Source organism: Lepisma saccharinum, chromosome 21 (assembly GCF_977018435.1).
Source record: "Lepisma saccharinum chromosome 21, izLepSacc3.1, whole genome shotgun sequence".
Lineage (NCBI taxonomy): Eukaryota > Metazoa > Arthropoda > Insecta > Zygentoma > Lepismatidae > Lepisma > Lepisma saccharinum.
The window spans coordinates 3,193,611-3,213,746 of NC_139249.1; the positions used below are offsets into that span (position 1 = coordinate 3,193,611).

Consider the following 20,136-nt stretch of genomic DNA (forward strand, 5'->3'; position numbering starts at 1 on the left):
AACCCTGGCCGATTCACAGTGTCCCGCGCAAAATGGGATCCCTGAAATAAAAAAGCATAAGACTTCTAAGATACAATATACAAGAACAACACATTTCAGTAGCAATAACAAATTACAATTGTACAATCATTTCATGTCATATCTTAAAATAAAGCTGTATTATTCATTGTGGAAGATGTAAATAGTTGACACAACCTGGAATATTAATTTGAATTATTATCCTCTCTTTATTTATTGTTTACTTCTACATAGCCGAATGTAATTTCAATTTCAAATCAACTACAATGTGTGTGTGTGTGTGTGTACTAGGGATGGGCGATATAGGAAATTTGATATCGTGATATCTTCAATTTCAATATATCATCTCCACGATATATATAACCAAATATTGTAACCACATATTGCCGACACAATATATATTGACAAATATAGTGACAGTATATATATATATCACTGACCACATATTATATATATATATGCAAATTCTGAATCTGCACGTCAAGACCTTTCAATAGAGTATATGGAAGGGGGGTGTACGATCACATGCAGATTTCGAATATGCAATCTCTTTCACTCTAGCTCAATTAGGAGCAGAGATAAGTTCCTTTGAATTTTTCGAAAATTTAAAATCGCCATATCTTCGTTCCTAATTGAGCTATGAGGATGGTTGATAGCTCGTTGGATTCTGAATGAAGTCCTCTTTCCGATTCTACAATACAAAATGGGAGTTTCCATTTAAAATTTCACTGTTGCCCCTGCCCAACCCCCAGGGACCAGAGGTGGGGAATCAAGTGTGAAATCATTGAATAGCTTTCTTTCACTCATTCAACACATATTTTTTCGTTTTCCGATTCGACGTGTATTTCTCACGATATGTGACCATTCCGGGACTTTTGGACCACCCGGTGTATGTATGTATGTATGTATGTATGTGTGTGTGTGTGTGTGTGTGTGTGTGTGTGTGTGTGTGTGTATATATATATATATATATATATATATATATATATATATATATATATATATATATATATATATATATAAAATCGCTAAAATATCATGCTGATATATCGCAGACACGACCAAAATATAGTGATGATATATCATCTAGTTGATATGGACGATAATTTTTCAATATCACGATATATTGCCTGGATGATATATCGCACAACACTAGTGCGTACCACAGTCCATTAAAAGAAAAAAAATAATGCAAGTACTTAATCCTGTTAATATTCTTCATAGAGTGAATTTTGCCTATCTGAAAAATAACCTATAAAGTAACTGCTAGTACAAAAAAAAAAATGACTTGGCAGTTTATACTTCTATATTTGTTCAAAAATTTTGATCAAAGCAAACTGTACCCAACTTAACATCTTTCTCTCATCCAATAACAACACTTGAAATATTATAAACGAAAAATATGTGGTATTGGTGCATGAAAAAACACACTTAATTCATAATCATGTTGGCACAAGCCATTTAATAAAATAATAGTTTCCACATATTCCACTGCCATCTCTTTATTTTAAGGCAATTACATCACTTATTTAGGAAGGAACATGTTTTTTTTTAGAATAAACAATGTGCAGTCTTGCGAATTTGTATGTATTCTGTGAAAACTTGAACCTAGCATTCAAATTGGCAACAAAGGTTGTTTGTGCTGACTCATCTTCAGTAATCCTTGGCCTAAGCAGGAAGATCCACACGTAATGGTGAATCAACAGGTAGCACTGAATGGATACTGGGATGAATCTAAGGGTAGGATGTGCACCTGTAGGTCGTTATCTGCATATTAAGAACTCGTGTGTGTGGTAACTATATTATTTATGTCACTTTAACAGAGCTCATACTTAAAAACCACTATTGGAATTGATGCATAATGTCTCCCGAAGATCTGTCTCGCTCACTGTTCCAGTTAAGAGTCAGTTACGATTTATTGAGTTCTAATTTTTCGAATTTTCGCTTTTACATTTGGCAAAGATGGAAAGCAAATGCATACAAAGTTACTAAACAATGACAAAAATTCCTTTAAAAATTTCTCGTTAGGTTAGTATCACGGAACAGATTTATATGTAAATACATATTTATGTATGATGCTGAAATCAGTTATACTTTGTATTATCTTTGAATATCATGTCATGTAGACTCGAAAAATTCAGTTTTTATTTTCCATATTTGTACATATATTAGCTTTTAGCTCATACTTTACATATTCTAGTTATGTTTCCATATTATTTGCATATTTCACGACATTTCTGAACATATACTCAAATATTCGCGCAATATCTACCATGTGACTGAAAAAGATGGGTGAATTTCTTGTGAATAACTGCCAAATTTGAAACCCAATCCTATTACTTCTTGCGATATTGAATGCAGTTTTAGCCAATATAAATCCGTCTTAACAGAAGGAAATTAATGTTCAAATACTTACAATGAAAATTTGTTATTTATGGTTTTGAAAACAAAAAATGAAAACACATTATGTGTTCTTTTACAATTAATGTCAATCTAAGCGTACTGTATTTTAGTAGCTCGTGTATAGTGTCTTATATTATTACAAAGGTAAATTTTTACAATTTGAAGTTCATATTTAAGTAAATATTTTGGTGAAAGTAATTAAATATGTATTTACATATTTAGCACATTTTTACTACATATAAATCCGGTCCCCAGTCGTTATGTACTGCAAATGCTAATTGTTCAATGTTAGGTTGATCTACCTACCATGGCAAGATATGTCATAGCAGCTGTCAACTCAGTTTGTATCTGGTTCCTCATGTAGTCAACACAGGGTTGAACCATTGTTATCCAATCCTTTGGAAGTTCCCCAGGGGCTTGACTACCTAAAAGAGAGCAAAAGAACACACTGGTGTAAATAACATCACAGTAGAATCCATCAAGCACAGTATTTTGAAAGATACTAAATAGGTTGTAAAAAATGTTCATATTGTGAATTATGGATGATCTAGGGACTTTAAAACTATGACATTTCCTTTCTCTAGGCTCTAGAAAATTGTAATGAGGGGAGGAGCACTGGACGTGAAATCTATGTTAAGCGATTTTCTTAATATGAAAAAGTCCCAAATATGTTGATCAGTCTCTCAAAAGGCAGATTAAAAACTGTTCATCCCAAAGCAAGTCTTGGATTGTTACTATGCCTGGTAAAAATTGCAAAACACTATTTGGAATATCCCCACGCTGCCAACGGAAAGGTGGCAGCAGCAATGGTTTTAGATTTGGACTATGACAGGAACAGACTAGAAACGTTTGCTCCACCAGGACAATGTGCAAAAATAGCTCCCCCCCCCCCCCCCCCAAAGTTTCCATGAGCACAATTATCTTAGCAGGTCACTCTTCTGTAACATACTGTATACTTGCCGCCCGATCAAGGCAAGATTGGCTTCCTTGTTGAATCTGTTCGAGCAACGTGGGACAAACTAACAGTGGCGTACGCAAGGGGGAGTTACGGGGTTTTAACCCCCCTCGAGCTTGTGAAATATTATGAAAAATGTTGTGGAAAAAATTTTGGACGGCCAATTTATCACAGTCAAAGATCTGGGACAATACTATTAATACAACTACTACTAATAATAATAATTTGAATTATTATTTCCATGCAGCATGGAGAAAAGCACAACATTTCAAACACATGCATCTTTCTTTCAGAGTGATGCCTTGAAAGTAAACACTAGTTCTTGAAAATAAAATATGAGGGTAACTATGATTTAAAAGAAAAAAATGTTTTCTATCTCAGTTTGAACAATGTTCAATACGTTGGCGTACGCAGGATTTTTTTTCGGGAGGAACTGGAATAGTAAATGTGGATAGCACATGGCTTCGTTTTGGAGGACAGGGTGCATAATAAAATATTTCGTATTATGGGAGCTTTTCAGTCTATTAAAATTGTATTCAAAGACAAAAATGGTAATCGGGACTCGCTTTAAAAGAGGTTTCGCATTTACACATTTTGATTTTTTAAAGTCCTTAACGGATTTTTATTTGAAAATTCTGGTTCTCAAAATTTCGGAAGGGGCTGCAACACCATCGGCCATCCCTCTATGTATACCAGTGTTCAATGAACATGTATTTTTTTGTGTGAACAATGATAACTAAATGAAGTTCTTGGTTCATTGTAAGAGGCTAATGTATAGACAATAGCTAGGCGGACAAGAATACAGTCACCAGTCCACCTTCCCATTGTATTGTTTACCGCAGCACGTTTGAATATGTCTAAAATGTCTCACCTTGTTGACTAGACAATTATTCAAATGACAATAAGCTTAACTATTGTAAATGTTTTGTTGGTAAGAACAGCAAGACAATCGAGATGTCAATTATCGGGGACATTTATGCGGGGAAGAAGCCAGATAAATTCCAACGAATTTCGGGAATCGAATCCGGATCTCACGCGTGATTGTCAGACGCTCTACCAACCAGACCACCGCAGCTCCTTGGATGAGTTCCATACTTTGATTATTTCAATTTATTTTAATAGTATATTTTCTTGTCTTTATGGATTTTCTTCACCCTTAAAATGTCTCACCTTGTTGACCAGACAATTATTTCCTAACAAAGAAACAAAAAAATGCTCCCAGGATTTGATAAAAATCGAATAACCAGAAAGTAATTTCGTTCCATTCTTTTCTACTACTTAATAGTAGTAGTGGTGGTATTAGTAGTAATTCAGCTAATTAATTAAAGTATTATTAATTAATTGTGATTATTTTTATTTAATAAAGTATAATAAAACAATGGTAATGTGAATTTGTAGAAAGTTTTAGATGAAATCCTGCGTATGCTACAGCTACTGCAAACTGATGAATGATAGTCGTTAACAAATTGTTGGTGAACGACGAACTTCTATGCCAGAGGCACTAACGTACTGGAGCGTCGATAACAAGAAGTGTCTTGAATATGGCCAGAACACTTTCTGAACAACCTTCGTATATATGTAATGTTAATTTGGATCCATCGGTTATGTCTATGGCGACCTGCATAAATGATCGAAATAATAAGAAATGTAAGTCTTGTAGAAAAACATGCACGCACAAGTCAGATAACTATTATTCTACTTTCGAACGTTCAGAGCCGGCCCCAATGGCGGAGTGGATAGCACATCGCGCTACAATGCCAGGGATCCCGGGTTTGAATCCTCATTCCCACCTTCGCAAATTAGCCAAAAGTGGCACCAGAGGCGAAGTAAAATAAAGCAAATCAATCGAACATTCAGAAAAACCAAGAATGCAAGTTTATGAATTACAGATCCCAATCCACATATCGAAGATGAGTAAAGAGTGAAAAGGGGTATTAGACGAAATTACTGGAATACTGCAAATCTCACGATTTACACGTTAAGTTCTTCCACTTCCACAGAGACGTCAACCTATCCACTGGCATACGTAGAGGAGGAGCTGATGGGGCTACAGCCCCCTCCGAAATTGAGAAAATTAACATTTTCAAAGGAAAATGTTAACTGGGCAAGACCAAAATGGTTAAAGTAAAAGCAACCCGCCCTTAAAATGATCCCTGGCCCTGAATGCCATATTTGAGAGTGGGAAGTTCTAAATAAAACAAAATAGCTTCTAGTGTGTACCAGTGGCGGCGATTAGGGGTGCCGAGGGGGGCAGTTGGCCCCACTATGCTAAACCTTATCTACAAAGGGAAACCTACTGTCCTTGGCCCCCAGTTTTGGCATCTTGCCCCCCCCCCCCCCCCGGTTTTGGGACCCAATCGCCGTCACTGGTGTGTACACTCCCCTAGAAAGCTGCTATCAGTGGCGAAGCATGAAATTTGTAGGTAGTCATCGCAAGACTTGCCAAAAGTCAGGTTCAATCTTGAAACCGGGCAGGGGGGGGGGATTCCTATATTGGTAAATATGACAACAATATTCGTGCCTGACGAAGTAGATGGGGCCAAATCCATTTTTTCTTATACAGAGTATATGATCGTAAAATAAGGAAGACAAAACTTTCTTAATAAATTCTACCAGAAAAAATTGAAAAATTGTTCAACTTCTCTCTCCGAAATTCGGATTGCCTCCGAAATCCGGGTAATAAAAAAATTTGGATTAGAGTTTTTTTTTTACGGAATCCTGATGTTTTTGGCCATCCCTAGTGTGAAGGTAAGACGTGCTAGGAAGAAAGTTCTGTCTGGGTAAGTGCGTCACCTCGAGAACAAAAATCTTGATCAGTCTCATTTGTAAGCATAGTAAACAGAACAACACGAAGTACTTCGTGTTTTGTAAACCAAGAACATTTTTCCCGAAATTAAAAGGAGAAATACAATGAAGGAAATACAATGGATACAAAACCGCTCTTTCTTTTTTTCAGTTCTTTCAAACAATAACCGTAGGGAAACTTATGCTTTTGCTTACTTATATTTTTTATGCGCCATTACTTTCATGTATTCTGCGTAAGTTGTGTAGCGATGCTCTTCAATATGAGTTTCTTTTTCTAAAGAACAAGAGCGCTGCATGCTTTACATGCATTACGAGAAGTTTCATCTTGATGACGTCACACACACCCTGCCGTGTTTGTAAACAAGGGTGCTGAAAAAAGATGTATCATGACCAGACCTTTAAGAGCGGGGGGAAAGCTGTCGAAGGACCTTGGATTCGCAAACCTGCTGCGATGACCTGGGTCGCCTAACACCATTGCACTCAACAGGAAATTGAAGCGGGGCGGTTGGGCACGGCGGGTAGGACTGGCATCTCCTTTCGATGCGCTAAACTTACAGTCGGTACGCGATAAGAAGCGGCGTGCAATCAGAACGCAGAACGTGACCAAATTCTGTCTCCTCGTTGGCTGCCATGTGGTTGGGGGTTTTCTACGTTGTCACGTTCGCACAAACACACGGACAGGCTAGTCAGCTGTTGGTTTGGCAAGCTCGGGAAAAAATTAAGCGTCACGCGAAATTAAGCACGTACGTATCAGTATGCTAATATATGTTATTTCCGTCGTAAACTAATCTAGAAGTTTGAATCTGAAGTTTCTTGTAGGTTAACGTTAACTTGCCATGTGAATTTTACATTCTGGCAAGCATGAAACATTTTATCTTCCTGCTCTACACAGCAACCGAAAACCTTCACTGAAAGAACCTCTGCTGTGTTTTTATTATGGTACATTGCAAGCATCAGTTATCGGCATATTTTTACTTGTGTTGCATCTTATCATAACTACCTACAAAAGAAAATGCGTCTTGTGTTATGAACAACACTGTGGCAAATCGTTCTCTTTTGATTTCATGCCGCCTCTCTTTGCCTTCTTTGTCACACCGCGACGTTTGTCTTTTTCGCAACTCAATACCGACCGCAGCTATGCCCGCCTATTGTTTTTGTATACGAAACTCTCTCTTTGTTTTGTAACGACATGGAATTTATACTTCTGGGACATAGTTGAAGCTTCAGAACGTACAAATAAAATGTATAGGGCGAATAACTTATAAACAAATTACGTACAACTTTGTTTCGTTAACACGTTTTTTAAATTATATTTTGCAGAACCTACAAAAATTTACCTTTTATACAGAATTTCACAGAATGAGTTATTGTATTACACAGAACAATTTATCAAGAACAAATCAATTGTGTGTGAATTGATTGATTGGTTGATTGATTGAGTTGGTGTTTTAAAGTCCACTTTATGCACACTACGGCTAATCTGGAATGGACCTACAGTTGGAAGTGTGATCCGAACCACTATATGCCTCGACAGGGTATCGAACCCAGCACTACTTGATTACAAGGCGACAGACGCTTACCCTACCACTGTACCATCAGGGAGGCACATGTGGGTGTGTGAAGTGAGATAATTTGGGAAGCTACAGGATAATACAGGCTCTGGCAATACAGTTCAATTAATTACAACGAAACGCTTGGCAATTGCTCGATTTCCTAAACATTAATGAAACATTTGGTACATGTGTAATTAATGCTTCGATCTACCTGTATGTAAAAACATAAAAAATGAATGAAAGAACAGAAGTAGTAAAAGAATCGGTTGTTTTTACTGAGAATGAGAACAATGGAAGTGCCCCGTTGTTGACTGTTTAACCAGATGTTTAATCCTACACGTGTTTCTGTGGACTCGCGAAAATCCTGAAGTAGGTCAATCCGGCAACTGCGCGTCGCTACCAGAGCGGGTGGTTCCACGCCGCTTGCTAGCGCGTCCCGACATTTTTTTTTTTTTTGTAGCGAATCTCTAGCGTATTTCTAGCTGTTTCACGTGACTAATTTCGCGCAAATATAAAAATACTCTGACATTTTTTTTACCTCTTCTCTAAAATATTTAAAAAAGCAATATTTTCTTTTAAATTTGGCTTTGTCATCGCCGGATCTCCCGATGACCACTGGCTGCTATGTACACTGACCTCAATTAGTATTCCGGCAGTTTGTTTCTTTATACAGCATATTTGCAGAAGATACAATTAAATCTGCAGGTGTAACAGTATACGCTGCATAAACCACAACTTATTACTAACTTCGTTGACTCTGAACTATCCACCTACACAATTCCAGCCCCTCTCGAAACAAAATCCTGCGTACGCCACTGAACCTATCAGATCATTACGACTGCAAAAATCTAGGAATTTACTGTTCCTAATTGTAAGATGGAAACCTTTATTTAATTCAAGCTATGTGAAAAGTTAAGTAGCGTGTCCGAAAAAGATTGTACACTTTTCTTTCCAGGTGTCCAGTGTGTGGAGAGAGGTGTACGTTACACTGATTGCTGTAGGCGCTATTCACCGGATGTTTACATTTCGGTGCTTCCTTGGCGCTGGCGGGCACTGCACTTCCGGTTTTGAAAAGAATAACATTGGATTGAAAGGTGTAAAGGCAGCGTCTTCGGAAAAGGCGACAATATTTCTGTGGCTTTTGGTTTCAACATGATACAGGGAACAAACAATTATTGTTCTCGGGTATCTATGCATCGTTTTCAGACAGACCCGATACGGAAAGATAAGTGGATTTAGGCAGTAAAGCGAAAAGATTGGACACAAACACGAGGGAGTTGGTTCTGCAGTCGACACTTCATCAAATCGAAGGAAAATATTTTACGTATTTCGAAAATTATAATTGTCTAACGCACATGTGTTGATTAAATTTAAAATTTGGAAATATTTACAATCATATTATAACGCCTTTGCCTTTTGGCTGTTGATTAGTGAGCGATCTATTCATGGGCGTCGGTAAGTGGAAATTGACATCCTTCATTTCAAGTTACAAAAAAGCAGGAAGTTTGTTATTTTTATTGTTAATAACAGAAATAAAGTTCACTTGGTTAGTATTCGAACAGGGTAACCAATGTAAAATATGCACTAGATCGAAAAAATGAGTGAAAAAATAAAGGAACCAGGATATTTTTTTTAATATTCTGCCATTTGATTCAAAGAATAAATGATTCCACAGTTTTCAGAATTCGAAAAATTATAATTTTAGAAGAGGTCACACAATATAAACTTTGTGAGTATTTTTTTCTAACTTCTAAAGTCCTTTCTTGAACGACACTCGCAAAAGTTAATAACAAAATACAATAACTGTGCATTTCAGTACAGTAACTTATGAAATGTAGTAGTATTAATGGAAAAAAGTTGTGGTGTATATTCACTCTGCTTGTGGATCGAATGGCAAACAACAACAATGATAATAAATTTCGAACAACATTTATTTAATTAGTTAATATTATTTGTTTATAACAATTTTAACCATAGTAATTATTATTATTATTTCTTTTACTGTTGTAATCGAAGTATTTCAATGTTTATAATTATTGTAAGCTTCATTTCAACCTGGAGAAGTCTTTTCAGAAAGAAGATTAACATTGCCTTGGAAAATATTAGTATTGTCCCTTATATCTGCACCCAAAGGACCCAGGACATTGCCAATATTTTCTAGGTACCTTTGTGTCTCTATATCACTTAAAAATTTCAAGTGATCCATTTTATTTCCGATCTTTTATAAGAAAATAAGCTCGGTGACGATCTGTATTCCACTTGTTTACATTGGAAAATTCGCCAAATCAGAAGTTCTTATTATTTTCCTGTAGTTTACGGTTATTACAAGCATAAGAAAACATTTTTCTTTGTGACGTTTCAGGAGAACACACGCTCCTTTCATCAGACATTTATTTTAATTTTGAAATGTCTGATGAAAGGAGCGTGTGTTCTCCTGAAACGTCAAAGAAAAACTGTTTTCTTATGCTTGTAATAGAAGTAAACTACAGGAAAATAATTCTATAATGCAAGCAATGCGTACATACAAGAAAAACCAGAAGTTCTTTCCCCGCCATCAATAATCGAATTGTCTGAACGATCATTTTTTGTTTACTCAGGAATAACCCCCCATTAGATACTCCAAGTTTTGACTGAAATACCCGCCGTTCCCATGAGCACAAAATTTTCAAGATGGCGCCCACCAAACAGAAGGCATTTTGTGCTGTGGAATACGCAAAGACAACATCTGTTATCACAGTTCAACGCAACTTTCGGCGACAGTTTGGGGTCGATCCACCTGACAAGAACTCCATAAAGCGTTGGCATACACAACTCATGGAGACTGGTTGCCTATGCAAAGGCAAAATCATCGGCCGCCCTTCGCATTCAGAGGAGACAGTGGATAGAGTTCGGCACTCCTTCCAACGCAGCCCCATGAAGTCAGTTCGGAAGCGAGCCATGAGTTAGAACTGACCCGCTCAACAGCCTGGGATATTCTTCGTAAGAGTTTGAAATTGAAACTGCAACTTGTGCAGGCACTACCTGAAGATGACAAACAACTTCGCACTGTCTTCAGTGATGAGGCGACCTTCCATATCTACGGCAAAGTCAACAGGCATAATGTTCGAATATGGGGTTCAGAACACCCTCGGCGAATCACTGAGCATGTTAGGGATTCTCCAAAGTTGAACGTCTTTGCTGCCATATGCAGAAGGAAGCTTTATGGGCAATTTTTCTTTGCAGAAAGGACTGTCAGTGGACACACTTATCTAAACATGCTGCAGTTGTGGTTGATGACACAACTTTAAGAGTTGTAATTTTCCAACAGGATGGAGCTCCACCCCACTTCCATAATGACGTGAGAGGGTATCTGAATGAACATCTCCCACAACGTTGGATAGGTCGCACTGGTCCTGATGATGAAGCGTTGTTGAGATTGCCCCCAAGGTCTCCAGACATGACACCATGCGATTTCTTTTCATGGGGCTTTGTCAGTCTTTGTCCCACCATTGCCTCGAGATATCTCAGATGCGAGCGGGGATCGCAGAAGCCTTTACTGCCGTTACAAGAGACATGTTGATTTGAGTATGGGAGGAAATGGACTATCGACTCATATCTGTCGTGTTACGATGGGCGCCCATATTGAATCTTTGTAATGTAGGAAAAAAAACAACTTATATTACCTTACTTTTGGTATATAAAAGATTCTAATATCACATCAGGGGGGCCGAGAATATTTCTTTGAAAAGGGTACATTCTTTTTCGGACACCCTGTTATACCAATCTGAACAACAAAGGCACTGAAAGAAGTTTGCATTTGTAATTGACATCATTACAATGATCCTGAAAATTGCAAGTTAAACTTCATGACGTACGATGACATGCAATCTGAAGTTTATGATGCTACGTAACACTACTTGAAATTCTAGCACAGTGAAAAACTAGTATGGCGTGGATTACTTGCATGTCCTATTTGTTATGTTTGATTAAATACATCAATATACTCTATGGGTCGAAAATTTAACAAACCATAGTAAGATTCATTTAAACAAACTGTCTACCATATTCAATTACGTATCTCATTTGTCGGCCTCTGTAGTTATCACAGCGCGTTCGATGCCAGGTGTTCCGAATTCGAATCCCGGCGTGGGCATGGGTGTTCTTTGCGAATGTTCCTGCATAAATGTCATATCACTAATCATCGTCGCGATTAGCCAAAAGTGACAAAAGCAACGTAAAATAGCCTAATTCAATCAATCAATATATCTCTTTTAACACGTACTACTCAAAGTAATTCTCACAAATATGAAAATCAAGACTCCTGTCAATCAGAAAGAAGTCAGAATAAAGCTGGTACAGTCAACGGCAAATATAATGGCAGGCAAATTGTCCGTCGTTATTATCGTTACTTTCTTAATTCTACATCCTGTGTTGTTTTAAGGAAGGAAATTCTGTTGATTGGAAGAGTATTGTCCTCTTATTGACGTCTTTATTTCAATTCATTATCACATTGCGTAAAACAGACCGAATGAAAATTGTGATTGACAAATCGCCTACTGCTTCTTTTGCCGTTGGGTGTACATACACCCAGTAATAGTAGGCAAATTGTCCGTCACCATTGTCATTCGCTCAGTTTTAAAGAGATCAAAAATTGAAATAAAACCTCAATAAGTAGAGGAGAGGAGAACGTCCTCGCCATGGAAGCAAGGTGTCCTGGATTCGACACTGTTGAGACAGTTGTTCGTATCTGACATTACACTGTAGGTCTACAGCAGAGAGGGCTTAGAAACAAACACCAACACAATTCCAATCCTTAAGTCAGTGAATGTAAATAGAAAGAATGAAAACATCGAAGGACAATCTGCCTATGATTATCTTTGCCTGTTGTCTGCGCGTCATTGAAAAGGAAGCCCTTTTAGTGTAGTCTTGTTACAATTAGCAAGTTAAAACACGGACCACTTCCATATTTCACATAAAAGTTCAATTTAAATCCAACGTTATCATCATCACGCTAATGGTACATGTGTGCTCTGCCTGAAATTACAAATTGTCCCACGCAGGGGTTCAAGGCTATTTATACGGGGAATGCAAAGTTAAATTTAGTGGCAAAATGACCACAAGCTGGGCCTTCGCTTCGAGAAGAAATTTAGGGGATGTGTAGAGGGCGTTGGGGTGGGTGGACAAGTCACTGGCCAAAATGAACTGTGATTGGGATATCGTTCTTTTGCGTAACGTGCATCTTCAGTAAAAAATGTATTAGTTACTATTGGTGCCTTTTCCAAGTTGTAAGTCCACTTTATGCACAGATAGGCCAATCAGGACCGGAACTATGGTTTAAAATGGAATCCGAACCACTATGCGCCTCCACCGAGTATCGGATCTGGTACTTACTTACTCTCACTCTCTCTCTCTCCTGGTATCACCAATATAGGAATATCAGTAAAATTGACAACTTTACCGACCCGATTTTTCTATAAATCGCCTGTAATTTAGTGTCAAAGTCTACCATTTTGTAATTTTTGAAAGTATTAGTAAGGTATATATAATACATAGTTGCTTGGTAACATCACTTGTTAAGGAGGAAAATTTGTAGTCTCATGTGATCACTTAATTCATATCAGATCGACAAAATTAAATCTGTCATTTATCAGTATTACACATTGGTACATTCCTAATGTGCAACCGCGAGGGTCTAGTCAGCAGGGCGTCTGACTTTCACGCGGGCGACCCAGGTTCGATTCCCGGGGTGAGTGATCTAAGGTTGGAATTGCTCCGGCCTTGTCCCGCACAAAGCGGCTCTGGGGATCACCCAGCCTCAAAATGAGTTCTCCCCCCCCCCAAACACACACTTTTTGCCACTTTTGCTCCAGCACTATGATAAAACTTATCTAACAAGCAAAACTAAACTGCCCCCCAGTTTTGGGATCCTATCGCCGCCACTGCTTACGAGGCTTAACACGCTATAACATTCGTAGTTAACGTAGTAATATAAGCTGTATTTAAATTCTCTCAAACCAGGCAGGTTTTCATAAACTGCCCGATCGTTTCTTCGCTTGTATGCCTTCCAAATCCTTCCAGTTTGCAATGTGTATTTATCACCCGAGTTTGCTCAGAGGTAAACAGTAAAAAGGTAGGGGTGCATATCGTACCCATGGACGTCCGCAGGATTTTTTCCAGGGGGTGGGGGCAAATAAGGCACATTTTCCCCAAAAATAGTGCTCCCTAAATAAACATTGCTTAAATTTGAATTTATGGTGTTCGTGGAATAATTAACACATATTGTGGATATAATGAAATTATATGTGTGAAATACATAATTTTTTGTTGACTAATTTTCCAGGGAGGGGCCACGCCCCCCCCCCCTTCCATCCGCCCATGATCGTACCTAAGTCGCATGAACTCGATTCGGTTCCAAGTGCCATCAACTGATATAATACCAGCCTTACAAGGGCATTCGGTGCACCAAACTACGTTTCGCAAAAACCCTTGCACATAATTTACACATATCAAACAAAGACTCGCATCACCTGTAACGAATTCCTATTATTAGTCAACATTAGCTTTACTTTGTCATGAAGTGAATCATTCCCGTAGCCTCCAACTGCGCAGAGAGCAGTGCTCCAACAAAGAATTGCGTAAATGTCCTTGCAAGTCACGGTCTGCCCCACGAGACGTACTTGTGCAACCTGCCAAATCAGCTGACGCAGCTGGCATCAGTCCAATCGCCAGACATGGCAGCACACCAACCAGTACTTTCCCTTCACGGCTTGGAACTCTTGCTATCGAGACTGCTCGAAGACCTTGCCACCTATCTTGTTACTTTGCATGTTATAGTCTACGGCCAAGGACCTGTAAATTGATCACCTCGAGAACTGGCAAACTTCAAAATAGACAAAAGTGGATCTAATTATGTTGACAGTATCACAGAAATAAGAGTTCCAGCAGAACAACAAAGTAGAGAAAAAAAACACGTCATATTCGGGTGTCATAACTTGTTTGCATACTCTACCACTCAATTAATCCAAGTAACAAATTATTATAAGAGTTCACAAAATTTCAGAACTCAGATCTTTGTGAGAATTCACACAGCGTAATCTTCGTACCTAAAATTTACCCCTAATTTCAAAAAGATTTATCTTGAACGAGATATGCGAAAGTTAATATCAAAATGAAATAACTACGCATTTCAGTACGTTAACGACATAAAATTGTAAATAAAGGTGTCCGATATGCACTTATCTAGTTGGTCAAGATGATGATTCTCCCAAAATTTATAATAGGTAATAATAAACAGGGATGGCGATTAGTGGAGGGCGTTCCCCCCACTTTTTGCCTCCGCACTATGCTAAGTTATCTACCAAGGGAAAATAAATTGCCCTTGCTTGCACCCCAGTTTTGGAACCCAATCGCCACCACTTGTAATAACTCATTAGTTTACAATATTTATTTCCGCCATTCGAATTTGCATTAATGGCCTACCACCCCCCCTAAAAAAACGGTAACCATGTCAAACACACATTTGTAGCGTGTCTACATAAAACTGCGTAACAGTTCTAACTATTTTAAAAAAAACTAAGCTCATAACCCTGTCACATATATTTCCAAGTTAAAAAAATGGCCAAGGGTGGGCACGATAATATTTACATGGAGGGGAAGAAATTGTTTTTCATTGGAGAGTATGAAATTGTCACATTTGACATGTCATCATACTCAATACAGCAGATTAAGTAAATATCTAGCAGTTTATTGTCAGATTGTAAACTATTTGTACACTGACATGGAAGATAAACCTCTATCATGAGAAATTTTTCAAGATTGGAGGAATACTTTTAGTCACTACATGATATCTGGAATTTGGAAAAACTGACAACCATTTGTTCTTTTGATCGCATATTCCAGTTTCTACATTTTACATAAAGCTATTTTTTCCCTTCTGACATTCAGCTGAGATACTCCTGGTTTTAAGCCGATCACAGCTTTATGTAAAAGGTGAGACGTTATTTGCTCATTTTATTGACAGTGTAAGCCCACTTTATGCACAAATAATGAAATATATTGAGATGTGAAACGGAAACACAGTCAAGGCAAAAGAGTTTAATGAAAATATAGCTACTTGTGGACACAGAAACCGGAACAATATTAAGCATTACTGAATTTATGAATGTAAAAACCGAAATCTAGGTAGAGGTCCCTGAATTGTTACTCCCTGTGGAAGGTCCTCAACTCATCGACTGACTGAACTGCAGAAGTTTATCTTCGGAAATATGAGGTAAACAGAAATACACTTATTTAAAAGTTTTCAATCTGAAATTACTGATCAAGTGAAATCCCACATTTCAAACGGGATACATATTTGTGGTCAACACCTTGAGATACATGCATGACGGGCATATATTTCTCCCCCCAAAGCTCCTGCAACATTGTATGGAAAAGGGACTGTGTACACCAGTGATGGGCAACTAAGGCTAGACAATGGACAGGAGGGGTCAATATAACCAATTTTATTAATAGGCATTTTTATCTTCAATGCTCAACAGCTGATGCTTGAGAGAGAAAAAGGGATAATTGTAAATAGGGATATATGAATATGAACTAACATTTTAAAAAATGCCACTTGTCCTTCAAAACAGCAACTGTGAGTGTAGTCTGCTTTGTCTACACAGAGAACTTATTGTGTTTCCCAAAGAGTTCTTCTACCATAAAGGGTGGTTTCTCAGATGTATGCAGTGTGAATAAAGATTATGAACAGCAATCTTATAGAAGCATGCCCCCATTGGTTAAAAAATTTGCAAGCAGAGGGGAATTCCCGCTCATTTCCCCTTACGCGCAATGTGGCTAAAAATCATAAGAATTTCTTGGAGTTGAAGTTTGTGAAGCAGACTTGTTGAGAAAAGTTTTTCTCAATCGAGTAAACCATTTTAAAGATATTTCCTAATCACTTGCAAATAGCTCAGCTAGCTAGAACACACGAGGGCATGAATAACAGACCCAAAACCTCTGCAGTTCAGGTGGGGTGCAGAAGTTGCAACTTATTACTACATTATAAAATGTATTTGTTTCAGACTTAATAGTTCATACATTCACTGATTATGTAACTGGGGGGGGGTAGATGGAAAATATGCCTGCAGCATACAGTTTCACCTCCCCCATGCTCCTACTTTTATCAGCCCTGTTGCATTAAGGTTTTGCAAAATTGTGCTGTTCTTGTGTGTATATCAAGTCATTTTTGTAGTTTATTAGGTGAAATGATAAACAAGTGTCCGAGTGGTACTGCATTTCGAAAAAATATGTACGCAGTGGACTACTAATAGACCAGTATCCTAATTTTTGTGGAAACAATGAATTTCATAGAAATTTTCAGCAAAAAATGCAGACTCTACCAGGATCTCTAGCATACAGAGCTGGCCTGCCTGATTTTTTTCTATCGCTGTTTTACCTGCATGGAATAGTCTCTGCCAGTGCTACCGCAACAGGATCTGTTGCCTATGAAACTCCGTAGACTTTGGCATTGCCTAGTAAGACTGGCAGAGACTATTCCATGCAGGTAAAACAGTGAGATAAAAAAATTAGGAGAGGCCAGGCTGGCTCTGTAGCTCAGTGGTTGAGCAATGGCACGGCATTCCAGAGACCTGGGTTCGAGTCATTGTCGAGCCTGCATTTTTCGCTGAAAATTTCTATGTAATATATCTCCTGTGTGTGCCTAATTTTCAATAAATAACATCTCTATGCTGGCAAGAACCAGGCAACGTCGAAGTCTACTGCGTGGAGAATTAGACTTAAAAAAGGTAAAGGTAAAGTATTCCCCTGTGCATAGCACCACGCCATGAAGGCATATAGGGGGTGTGGGGGTAACGCCCCACACTTTCTTGATCCGGTCGTGAGTGGGGGTGATGTGATCAGCATCACGCCCCTGACCGCCTTTACCCCCCAGGGTTTCCCCCAGGTACCCATGTTATTCGACGCTGGGTAGGCGCCGGGGCCGCTTCCACCGTTAGAAAAGTTCCCGGATTTGAACCGGCCGGGGATCGAACCTGGGACCTTGAGCATGGTAGTCAGACGCGTTACCGACTGAGCCACTGCGGCCACTTGAATTAGACTTGGACTTGCTTTATCTATTAGTGAATGCATCCTGGACTACATTTGGCAGGGCAGGAAAGTGAAGTATTTGGTCTAGGAATTAATTCGTGCGCCTGGACAAGAGATGACGTAATGAGCGTATCGTCCCACAGTTCCGTGTATCCACACATGCGTTGAAAACTCCTGCCAGCGCGCATCGTTCGTAGTATAGGGCAGTTGATTGACGCTTCAACAACGCATTTTGTAGTCAACTGAACATGGCGCAGTTCGTGCCAGATAAAGTGTTTTTGAGGGGTGTCCTGCTTCATTACATTAACATGCAGAAAAGTGCTACCGAAAGTCATCGTATTTTGGTGGAAGTGTATGGTGACCATGCGCTAGCTGAACGTGTCAGAAGTGGTTTGCACGGTTTAGAATTGGTGATTTCGGCCTGGAAGACCAAGAGCGACCTGGACAGCCAAAAAAATTTGAAGACGAAGAATTGAGAGCATTGCTCGATCAGGATTCGTGTCAAACGCAGGAAGAACTTGCAGAAGCATTAGGCGTTGATCAAACAACAGTTTCCAAATGCCTCAAAGCCATGGGAATGATTCAAAAGATGTCACATTGGGTTCCCCATGAATTGAAAGACTAAACCATTTGCAAATTGCTGCTTCAAAGACAGAAAAGAAAGGGGTTTTTGCATCGCATTGTTACTGACGACGAGAAGTGGATCCATTACGAGAACCCGAAACGAAAAAAGGCCTGGGTGAAGCCAGGTGAACCAGGTCCATCACAACCGAAACGAGATATTCAGTGCGCAAAGGTTATGCTGTGCATATGGTGGGATATGAAAGGTGTGGTGTACTATGAGCTGCTGCAACCGGGTGAAACTATTAATGGAGAACGTTATAGATGACAATTAATGCGTTTGAAGCAAGCTCTGGCCAGGAAACAACCAGAATGGGAGAACAGACATGATAAACTTATTTTGGAACATGATAACGCTCGCCCACATGTCGCAAAACCGGTCAAAACCTATTTAGAAAATGTCGGATGGGAAGTTTTACCCCACCCGCCGTATTCACCAGACGTTGCTCCTTCGGACTACTACTTGTTCGATTGCATGAATAACGATTTGATTGGACAGCGGTTCACTTCTTAAGAAGATATCGAAAAATGGGTCTCTGACTGGATCGCTTCAAAGGATGAGGACTTCTTTCGCCACGGAATCCGTAACTTGCCTGACAGATGGGCGAAAGTGGTGGCTCACGATGGACAATATTTTTCTTAAGGTATTTATGTATTCTGTGTTAGAATTATACAGCCATACAAATTTCCTGAATGACAAAATATTTACACATGGACCAAGCTTGTTATATCGAACTACTGGAAAAAGTGTGACCTCTACTTCTAAGACACCAAATTTACAAAATCTATTAATGTTCACGAAAAACTCAGCGCGTCATGTTAAGTTTCCTTGCGATGGGAAGAGGTTATGAGGATTTGAAATACTTGTACGCCAATCCACCAAAAACAGTTGGACGAATCATGCCGTTCAAAGTATTTGAAGAAAGTGGGATCATTAACTTCACATTACGATTATTTCTAGGTCTACTACAGTCACACTACAAATAGGCTTCTTCACAAAGTAGCATCTTGTGTTATTACTAGTAGTGGGTTCAAATTTAAACAATCTCTTCATTAAACCATCTCATGAAATCAACAATTTTCCCTCTAGGTTCAGGCAGCAGCATAACTTGGGGACTAACTTTGAAAGTGGGAAGGGCCAGAACATGGTTTAAAGAAAAAACTAAATTAACAATGTAAATTTTAATAAACCTGGAAAATTGGGTAGTGGAGGGGTGAGTGAGTGTACAATCTTGGCCCAGGCAATATCAGACACATATCAATAACATGTTCAGCGCACTGACTATGCATGCTTGTCACTGTATTCAGTGATTTATCCACACACACACACCCCCACCCAAGCAGAAAAGTGGAACACCCCCTGCAGGGGGGTGTAAATATGGATTTTTATATGAACAATAGAATGACAATACTTCAACATAAAGGAACCATTTGTAAATTTACAAGAAGCGAAGTCCAATTCAAAGGAGGAGGGTGAAATATTCAGCATGGTCATTTCCTGGGAACACCAGGCTCCCTTGACAAGGCTTCGGTCAGCTTTAGGGAAGGGGCACTGCCATCTGGAAAATGTCAAACTGACCTCTCGCCCTCCTTCCAGGGAGACATACCGCACACAGTGTTGACAGTTCAGCATTTGAATACCTAAATAAATATTTCTTAATTACGTTACAGATTTGTAAATTCAACCCCCAAGTCAATGAAATTTAGATTTCATTG

General features: G+C 38.8%; 1 protein-coding gene across 1 annotated transcript in view; it reads right to left on the minus strand.

Annotated features, from left to right (window-relative positions):
• Positions 1–20,136, minus strand: part of Fer1HCH (ferritin 1 heavy chain) — a 28,553-nt gene that overhangs the window by 5,283 nt on the left and 3,134 nt on the right. Inside the window, exons 2-3 of the mRNA XM_083142597.1 lie at positions 2,728–2,846; positions 1–41 (exon numbers count right to left, since the gene is read on the minus strand). The exon at positions 1–41 is cut by the window's left edge and continues 118 nt beyond it. Of these exons, the coding sequence (XP_082998723.1) occupies positions 1–41; positions 2,728–2,846 (160 nt within the window). The remainder of the gene's footprint in view (positions 42–2,727; positions 2,847–20,136) is intronic.